This window comes from Rhinatrema bivittatum, chromosome 6 (assembly GCF_901001135.1).
Source record: "Rhinatrema bivittatum chromosome 6, aRhiBiv1.1, whole genome shotgun sequence".
Lineage (NCBI taxonomy): Eukaryota > Metazoa > Chordata > Amphibia > Gymnophiona > Rhinatrematidae > Rhinatrema > Rhinatrema bivittatum.
This window is the reverse complement of record NC_042620.1, coordinates 178,676,694-178,686,352: the sequence shown is the minus strand read 5'-3', so window position 1 is coordinate 178,686,352 and position 9,659 is coordinate 178,676,694. Positions and strand designations below refer to the sequence as shown.

The window sequence follows — 9,659 nt, the reverse complement described above, 5'->3', positions numbered from 1 at the left end:
CAGCTGGAAATGAATTTTGCTGACCTTGTTTTACCAATATAATAAACTTGGATATGCAATAAACTACATTTTATATTTTTTTATAAACTGTCCATAAAGCAGTTATTGTTTTTCCTTTTAAGCATACATCTTGCTGTTTTTAAAATCAAGTGTTAGAACAGCAAAGCTTCCATTGATTTTTATACATTTACATTGATCCTTAGAGCCATGGTGTTGGAGACTGGACAGCTCAGGGGTTTAGTCACAACCTAACAGAGCTCAGTCATTTCTAGGCCACTAGAAGGTGTGACTTCTGCTGCACACCTCATTGCTAACATGTGAAAAAGAGAGGAGAGAGATAACCCAATCTGGGAAACAATGGGCAGCGTTGCACTCTCTTCCTTTTCCATAAGCTTCAACAATCTAATGAAGAAAATTATCTATAAATTTTTTTTGGCTACAAAATGATTTTAAAAGGTTCTTCTTTGGGAGGAGCTTGTTTAGACTGGAAAAAGAAAACAAAGAACAACTTTTACCCATAAAAGACCAGATTTGTGTGCGTTAGTAAGTGCATCCCTGTTACCACCCATCAGATGGATCGTGAAGATCACAATTGCCAACTAAACATAAAACAAGGGACGCTTTCAGTCAGTCAGGTTCTTTAACTTCCTTTCCTCACAACATTTGTAGTGACAAGAAAAATGAAGAAATCCCCGAATGTTTATAAGCGGCTCCATTCAATTCTTTCACAGAAGAACCATCTCTGATTCAAGTCAAGGTAAGATTAAAAAAAATGGGGCTGCCTATAGGCATGGGGCATACTTCCTGGGTCCCCTCAATAATCAGAAGTTGGTGAGTTTTTCCCCCCTCCCCCTCTAGATGTCATCAGAGGTGCAAGGAGACCCAACCCCCATTGCCTCTGTCAGACCCTCTCCTCTCTGCCATGTGCCCCTGCAGCAGTAACTCCAGCAGGGAACTTCAGTATGGGGCCTGTGAGCCTTTGTGAGCTGACAGGCCCTGCAGTGTCCTGTTCCCTTCCTCCCGCATGAGCTTCTTAACCTACAAACCTGTGCAAGGGACTTGGGCACCGCAAGGCCTCCCAGTTCACAAGGGCTTGCAAGCCCCAAACTGAAGTTATCTGCTGGAGATGCTCTTGTAAGGTCAGCGCTGTTGTATAGGACCAGTGGTGGTAGGACTAGATGAAGGCATGGCAGCAGAAGCTGTGTTCTGTCACCTATGAACTTTGGTGCCAGAATCCATTACATATGCCTCTTCCTAAATCCGTGCTCAGTTATAGTTGGGCAGTTTTCAACAATTGACCAATTGTGAGCAAAGTAAACCTGCCTTTCAAGTCTGTCTCTACTAAAATGTTTTGTGTTTTCTTTTTAAATCTCTTTACATTGCCCAATATCCACAGGGGAAAGAAGCAAAAGGAAGAGCCCAACCACTGCTGCTGTTTATCTGACATCATACAGCATTGTTAAACTGATTTTAGAAACTTTATTTTTAAAGTCTGCAACACAAGTCATTTCAAAAGTAAGAAACCACATCATTCAGGAGGTCTCTGTTTAAGGAGAAGGGCTGGCAAATTATGCATTCTTTTTTTTTTACAGAGCAGATATAGAGCCTCTGTCTATATGTATCCAGAAATCTGATTAAAACTTGCTTCCTGCAGGTACAGAAGAATGGATTCCATCATAGGTTTGCTTAATCTTCAATAAAAGGAGGGGGTGCAAGATGCAGTTTAAAGTTTTCATTCTGGAAGACGCTGGTAGTTGCAGGGCCACTCTGTGATACATTTAGCAGCCTGTGTTTTTCGTCACTGCGAGTATGAGAGAGTTCTGTCAAAAGGGCTAGCTGTAAGACAACAGGAAAGAAATTAGTTTTAGTGATGCAGAAAGGGTAAGCACCCACCACCCCAGCCTTCACACATTCAAGAGGCATCAGTAAGCCAGTCCTGAGTTTCACCATTCCTTGGGCAACTCAAGACAGAAAAAAAATACATGTGTTCTATGCTAGACCTCAGAAGCAAATAACTTTAAACTAGACACAACAAGAAAAGGTTAAAAGCAAAACACCTTTGTTTTCTCTTTTGTTGCACTGAAGGTTACAATGGGAACCAGGGATGTTGAAAGAAGAGAGAGTAGTCTGTAAGGCAGAGTGCTAGTGGCTAGAAATCTGCATAGTTTAGCATAAAACAAATTTGTCAGCAGTGTTATCTGCATGCAACATGCACAAACGGCGTGCATTTGGGAGCCTAGGTTTTTCTGGTTCCCCCATCCCAAATATCTTAGTTGAACTTACCACCATAAAAAATACAACTACAACTATGTTTCACTATTCTTTATAGTTAGATGTACCCAGGAATTCATATGAGAAATATCCTGTTGGCATAACTTTTTGTACAGTTCTGGGACAACCTTGCTGATTCTGTAACATTGGTGCTAAAACATTGGTGTTAAGTTGCAGAAGAATTCTTCTGTACTATAGCACTTTGTACAATATTTCAAGTGAGTTTGTTTGTGCTATCTCCTCCTTTCTAAAGTGAAAATGGGACACAGGCTTTTACTACTATTGCTGCTATTTATCATTTCTAAAATACCACTAGGTATTTGCAGTGCTGTACACATAAACATAAGAATCACTCCCTGCTCCATGGAGCTCACAGTCTAACCAGTTCAGACAAACATCACAAACCAGAGTCTGTAGGAAGTGTATGTATTGTTAGAGACGTGCTTAAGATTTAAAAGTCATTTCAAAAAGATGAGTTTTAAACTGGATTTGAATATGGCCAGACAGGGAGCATGATGCACTGAGTCAGGTAGTCTATTCCAGCAATATGGTGCAGCAAGCTGGAAACTGCAGAGCTGTGAGTTGGCAGCAGAAGAGGAGGACACAGATAAGAGTGACTTGTTCGATGAATGGAGTTCACAAGGGTTAGAGAGAGAGAAGGCAAGCTAGATAATGAGGAGCTAAAGAGTGAATATATTTATAGGCAAATAAGAGAAGCTTGAACTGTGTGCAGAAGCGGACAGGGGTTACATGGTCATAGTGATATTGAAAGAAGAAGTTGTACAGCTGAATTTTGAATAGAAAAGACAGTTCAGTGAGAGGCTGCCATTAGCAACTTGCAGTATTCTAAGCAGGACGTGATAAGTGAGTGAATGCGTGTTTTGGCATCATACTCAGAAAGGAAGGGATGAAGGAGGGAGGCGAGTGTGGAAAAGAAACGGTGGGGGTTGGACTTAATAATCTTGCTTGGCAAGTGTAATAGCAGATTGGAATGAGGTGAACATGAATTTGAAATCAAGTCCACACAGAGATGGGACTTCAATCAGGAATGCTCTGCAGGGTGGGCACAGTAATGTAGGAAGCAAACTGTGGAGGTCAGCCAAGGTTGAGGTTTGGCAAGCTTTACAGAATGATGGACGGTTGGACAAGAGGGTCTCAAGGAAAGAATATAATGTGATAAGAAGAAAATGCCTCTTCAGAATCTGACAAGACTGGAGAGGAGAGGGAGGCAGTATTGAAGAGGACGCTGGGGCTCAACAGCTTAACTAATCCTCAAGACGTTGGTGGTGAATGGATGAGACTGTGGGGGAGGGTGATTATCAGATGAAGGTCAGAAACGGGAAGAACAGATGGAGAAGCCTGAGAGAGTGCAGTTGGAAGAAAGGGCTAGGTCAAGGCATGTTGGGGATATACCAGTTCCAGAGATGGTTTTCAAGGGTGATGAGTTAGATGAACTGAACCAAATCATTGTGAACCTGGAAGACGTAGTAGGCCAGATTGATAAACTAAAGAGTAGCAAATCACTTGGACCGGATGGTATGCATCCTAGGGTACTGAAGGAAATAAAAAATGAAATTTCTGATCTATTAGTTAAAATTTGTAACCTGTCATTAAAATCATCTATTGTACCTGAAGACTGGAGAGTTGCCAATGTAACCCCAATATTTAAAAAAGGGCTCCAGAGGCGATCCTGGAAACTATAGACCAGTGAGCCTGACTTCAGTGCCAGGAAAAATAGTGGAAACTATTCTAAAGATCAAAATGGTTTAATGGTGTTGTGCTCCGCGGCCGTGGCGCCCCACGACCGCGTCCCCCTACCTGACTCTCAGCGCCATGAAAGCCCCGGGGAGGGCTCCGACTCTGGCCGGTGCTGCCCGCTGCAGGGGAAGCCGTCCTGCTTCCCCCAGCGGCGTCTCTCCTCCACCGGGGAGATCAAAGATGGCCGCCGCCATGGGATCCAAGATGGCCACCGTCAACTCATTTGCATTTAAAGGAACCTGGTCCCTTTAACTAGACTCACCTGCTTCCAATGATCCAGAGCAGAGGAAGTAAATAGGGAGGCTTCCTCTGCTCATTCCTCGACTTCGCAACGTCTCTTGCGAGTGTTGTTTGAGTCTGCTTGCCTCGGTGAGTTCCTGCTTCTTGCTCCTGTTACGTCTTGGTGTTCCTGGTTCCTGACTTCGGATTGGCTTACGGTGATTCTCTGGTTCTTGACTTCGGATTGGCTTACGGTGATTTCCTGGTTCTTGACTTCGGATTGGCAAGCGGCGATTCTCTGGTGCTCGACCTTGGACTGGTGAGCGACGACCCTCTGGCACTCGACCTAGGACTCCTCCACGACTCCGTCTCCAAGGGCCCACCTAAGTCCCAGAGGCCCGGGTCCCTACGGGCTCCTCCTGGGGGGACCGCGGGCTTCCAGGGCAAAGCTCCAGTTGGCCTTTGCACCATTGCTCTGACCTCCCTAGGTCCACCTAAGTCCCAGCGGTCGGGTCCCTACAGGCTCCTCCCGGGGGGACTGCAGACCACCAGTGGTGAAGACTCAGCGCCTCATCTCGTCTCCTCATCGCCTCCGTATTCGCCGCAGCCTCCAGTGCCAAGGGTCAGCTGGCCCCGCCTCCTGTTCTGCCTCGCCACCCGACAAGAGACCCTCCGGACCCTCCGGAAGGTATACTATCCTCTTGTCGGCCAAGGGTCCACAAGCCTGAGCATAACAAATGGAACCCGGTCAAGATGGATTTACTCATGGGAAGCCTTGCCTAACAAATCTGCTTCATTTTTTGAAGGGGTTAATAAACATGTGGATAAATGTGAACCAGTAGATGTAGTCTATTTGGATTTTCAGAAGGCATTTGACAAAGTCCCTCATGAGAGGCTTCGAAGAAAACTAAAAAGTCATGGGAAAGGAGGTGATGTCCTTTTGTGGATTACAAACTAGCTAAAAGACAGGAAACAGAGAGTATGATTAAATGGACAATTTTCTCAGTGGAAGGGAGTGGACAGTGGAGTTCCTCAGGGATCTGTATTGGGACCCATACTTTTTAATATATTTATAAATGTCTGGAAAGAAATACGACAAGCAAGGGAATCAAATCTGCAGATGATACAAAATTGTTCAGAATAGTTAAATCACAAGCAGATTGTGATAGATTGCAGGAAGACCTTCAGAGACTGGAAAATTGGGCATCCAAATGGTGATGAAATTTAATGTGATAAGTGCAAAGTGATGCATATAGGGAAAAATAACCCATGCTATAGTTACAAAATGTTAGGTTCCATATTAGGAGCTACCACCCAAGAAAGAGATCTAGGCGTCATAGTGAATAACACATTGAAATCATCAGTTCAGTGTGCTGCTGCAGTCAAAAAAGCAAACAGTAAGTTGGGAATTATTAGAAAGGGAATGGTGAATAAAACGGAAAATGTCATAATGCCTCTGTATCGCTCCATGGAGAGTTCGCACCTTGAATACTGTGTACAATTCTGTCGCCATATCTCAAAAAAGATATAGTTGCAATGGAGAAGGTACAGAGAAGGGCGACCAAAATGATAAAGGGAATGAAACAGCTCCCCCATGAGGAAAGACTAAAGAGGTTAGGACTTTTCAGCTTGGAGAAGAGATGGCTGAGGGGGGATATGATAGAGATGTTTAAAATCATGAGAGGTCTAGAACGGGTTAATGTGAATCAGTTATTTATGCTTTCAGGGGAACTCCATGAAGTTAGCATGTGACACATTTAAAACCAATCGGAGAAAGTTCTTTTTCACTCAACGCACAATTAAACTCTGGAATTTGTTGCCAGAGATTGTGGTTAGTGCAGTTAGTGTAGCTGTGTTTAAAAAAGGATTGGACAAGTTCTTGGAGAAGTCCATTACCTGCTATTAATTAAGTTGACTTAGAAAATATCCACTGCTATTACTAGTAACAGTAGCATGAAATAGACTTAGTTTTTGGGTACTTGCCAGGTACTTATGGCCTGGATTGGCCACTGTTGGAGGCAGGATGCTGGGCTTGATGGACCCTTGGTCTGACCCAGTATAGGCATGTTCTTATGTTAAGGCAGCGGACATGCTGGTTAGTGATAGCAGTAAAGCATAGTAGAGGTCGAATGAAGAAGTTAAGGTGAGGAACTCTGAGGCAAGAGTCAAAGGGGGTCATCAATCCAGAGATTAAAGTCCCCAAAAATAAGGGTAGGAGAAAATAGTTTGAAGAAGAAAGAAAGCCAGAAATCAGCCAATCAGGAAGGTGGAAGGGGACTTATCAGGGAGACAAAAGATGACAGCTACTTAGAGTGAAATTGGAGAGAAAAAACGGATGGAGTAGGCCTCAAACAAGAAAAAAGTGGGCTTGAAATGTAAGAAGGAGTTGAAATCTGAAGGAGGAGGAAAGTAGCAGTTTGAAACTGCCATCATGGCCTACTGAGTGTGGCATATAGAAGAAATAAACTCCACAAAAGAGCAGAGTCCTCACGGGAAAGACAAGTTTATTTATTTATTTATTTATTTATTTAAAAACTTTTTTATACCGGCATTCGTAGGACACATCATGTCGGTTTACAAATAACTGAGAAAGGAAAGGAAGTTACAATGAACAGGGGAGGGGTTAACTGGGTGATATACAAAGAAGAGGAGAAGAGAGTCAAACAGGCAGCGTTACAAAAAGAACCAATATACAAGGTTAATTGGCATGTGCACTTGAGATCTTTAGTATATGAAACTTATTTACAGTAGGACAGGGGCCGGTGCACCTAAGAATGATTAAGGGGGGGGGGGGGGTAGGGAGGGAGCGGAGGCGGGGGGAGGTGGGGGTGGTGGGAACCGGGTACAAACGGTGATAGTTTTCAGGGCGAAGTTGATGGTGGTGTGGGGGAGAGGAGAGTCAAACAGGCAGCGTTACAAAAAGAACCAATATACAGGTTAATTGGCATGTGCACTTGAGATATTTGGTATATGAAACTTATTCACAGTAGGACAGGGGCAGGTGCACGTAAGAAAGATTGAGGGGGGGGTAGGGAGGGAGGGGAGGGGGGGGGAGGTGGGGATGGTTTCTGTTGTTTCTGTGAAAAGGAAGTTTCTGTGAAAGGAAGAAGATGGAGGGAAAAAGAGATAAAGAGGTTATGAATGTAGGCAGATTTATAGGCTATAAAGAAGGCATTACACAGGAAACTGGAGAAAAGGAGAGAAGAGGGATGAAGAAATGGGATAGGGATAAGGTTGGAAAAATGACAGGTTAAGTATTCAGATGGGGTGACGGTTGCCATGAAGGGCCAGGATTGGGAACAATGTCTCCAGCTATAAGGAGGAGGAGAAGAGAACAGAGAGCAGCAGAGATATGATGGCAGTGACTGGCGTAAGATAATCGTAGTGAGAAATGTAAAGGCTGGATGACAGAATATTTTGTAGCTCAAAAACATTAGGCAGGACTGAAGGCAGAATGGGTGGGGAGGTTGAAAATGTAGACAATGGACTTGATGTTTGCAATGGTTTCCAGTTGGGAATAAAACTGGGGAAGTAAGCATTAGAAAGGATGAGTAGCAGAGCCACAGGAAGCAGAGAGAAGGAAAAAATGCTGCAGGCATGATGTAATCCCTAAGGCATGCGTTGAGAGATGCTGGCTTTATGGCCTATTTGTTGATGGAGCGAGGAGTGGCAGATGCCCAGTGGACTGTGGTGAAATGTAGGCTTATACATTGTTTTGCTCCATGTTAAGGTATTGCAATTTTGTTTGGATAAATACAAGAAACAACAACAGAAATAGGTAAGGAGGTGGGCTAAAGTGAGGAAATCTATTTAAGGAGAACAGGAACTTGGTGTGGGTGAGAGAGACAAAGTGCCAACTGAAATGGTTTAGCACAAATCTTGGGCTTCACTGCCTCAAGCAGCAGCCACCATTGAGCTGCCTATTTTCATTATAATGGGCGACAGTTAAACATATCAACAACAGGAAACCCATTTTGCTGCCCTGATGGCTTTTGGTAGTTTATAGGAAGGCGTTCTGAATCTCCCTGCTCCCATGTTCCCATGTGTGTGTGTGTATTTTGTAGCATTTGAGGGTCTTGACTGTTTTAGAACTCACCGAATAATGGTGCAAACAAAATTCCTAGCTTTAGAAATGGAGAAAAGGTCAGGGATCAGGCAGGAATATGTTTAGTAACTTCTAAAGCAGTTTTAGGGACTTGTTGTGGCCTCTAAGAAGGCTGATACCAAAAGAGAGCTTTCTACTTGAGCTATCCAGACATAGCAGGGAGGTAAAAAGAGATAAAGGAGAGCAGAAAACATCACAAAAAAACTCAGGATTGAATTAACCAGCAAAAATAAGCTCAACCTACATCTAAGAATAGCCAAAAAAAAAAAATCTACAGAAGAGAGAAATATAAAGGAGAAAGTTATAATAAAAGGATGGATACCATGGAACTCTCTAATCACATGAATAGGAGGATCAAGAAGAGGATGACAGTTTTCATCTATTAGGTATCCTATAGGGATGTGCAGGGGGACGCCATACGTTGCATTCGTGATTCGGATTCGTCGGGGAGCAGATACATTGCATTCGGCCGTATGGCGCCCCGATGCGTTAATACGGCGATTTCTATTCGTGTGCCAGCTAAAATTCAAATTAACTACAAACCCCCACCCTCCTGACCCCCCCAAGACTTACCAAAACTCCCTGGTGGTCCAGCGGGGGGTCCGGGAACCATCCCCTGCACTCACACCCTCGGTGCCGGTTTCATCATGGCGCCGATAGCCTCTATCACAGGGGCTACCGGTGCCATTGGTCAGCCCCTGTCACATGGCCATCGGCGCCATCTTGTGCTCCTACCATGTGACAGGGGCTGACCAATGGCACCGGTAGTCCCTGTGACATAGTATGGGCAAAGGATATCGGCGCCATTTTGAGTAGTGGCATCGGAAGGCCGGCGTGCAGGAGGTCGCTCCGAGACCCCCAGGGACTTTTGGCCAGCTTGGGGGGGCCTCCTGACCCCCACAAGACTTGCCAAAAGTCCAGCGGGGGTCCGGGAGCGACCTCCTGCACGCCGGCCGTCCGATGCCAGTACTCAAAATGGCACAATCGCCTTTGCCCTCACTATGTCACAGAGGCCGAAAATGGCACCGATCACCTTTGCCCTCACTATGTTACAGGGGCCGACCGTCGGTACCTGTGACATAGTGAGCCCTATTGCGGGAAAACTTCTGTCAAAGTTTCTAGAAAATTTTGACTGGCACTGTGAGGCCACTGAGCATGGCCAGCATGACATAATATTCTCTGCCACAGGGGTCTCACTCTAGTGTTGTATATAGCAATAAGCTTTAGCAAAAAATAAAATAATAAAAAGGTATGAGACCCAACTCCACGGGGTGGCAGGTGGGTTTCGTGAGGACTACATCCTGCT

The 9,659-nt window shown here is 44.5% G+C and overlaps 1 protein-coding gene across 5 annotated transcripts in view; it reads right to left on the bottom strand.

Annotated features, from left to right (window-relative positions):
* Positions 1 to 1,435: 1,435 nt before the first annotated feature.
* Positions 1,436 to 9,659, bottom strand: part of VPS8 (VPS8 subunit of CORVET complex) — an 818,099-nt gene continuing 809,875 nt past the window's right edge. For 3 of the 5 annotated variants that reach the window (XM_029606197.1, XM_029606195.1, XM_029606194.1), the window contains one exon: positions 1,687 to 1,836. In XM_029606197.1, coding sequence (XP_029462057.1) covers positions 1,687 to 1,836 — 150 coding nt within the window. Of the gene's footprint in view, positions 1,837 to 9,659 lie in introns of all 5 variants that reach the window. The other 2 variants (XM_029606199.1, XM_029606196.1) reach the window with 1 other exon arrangement.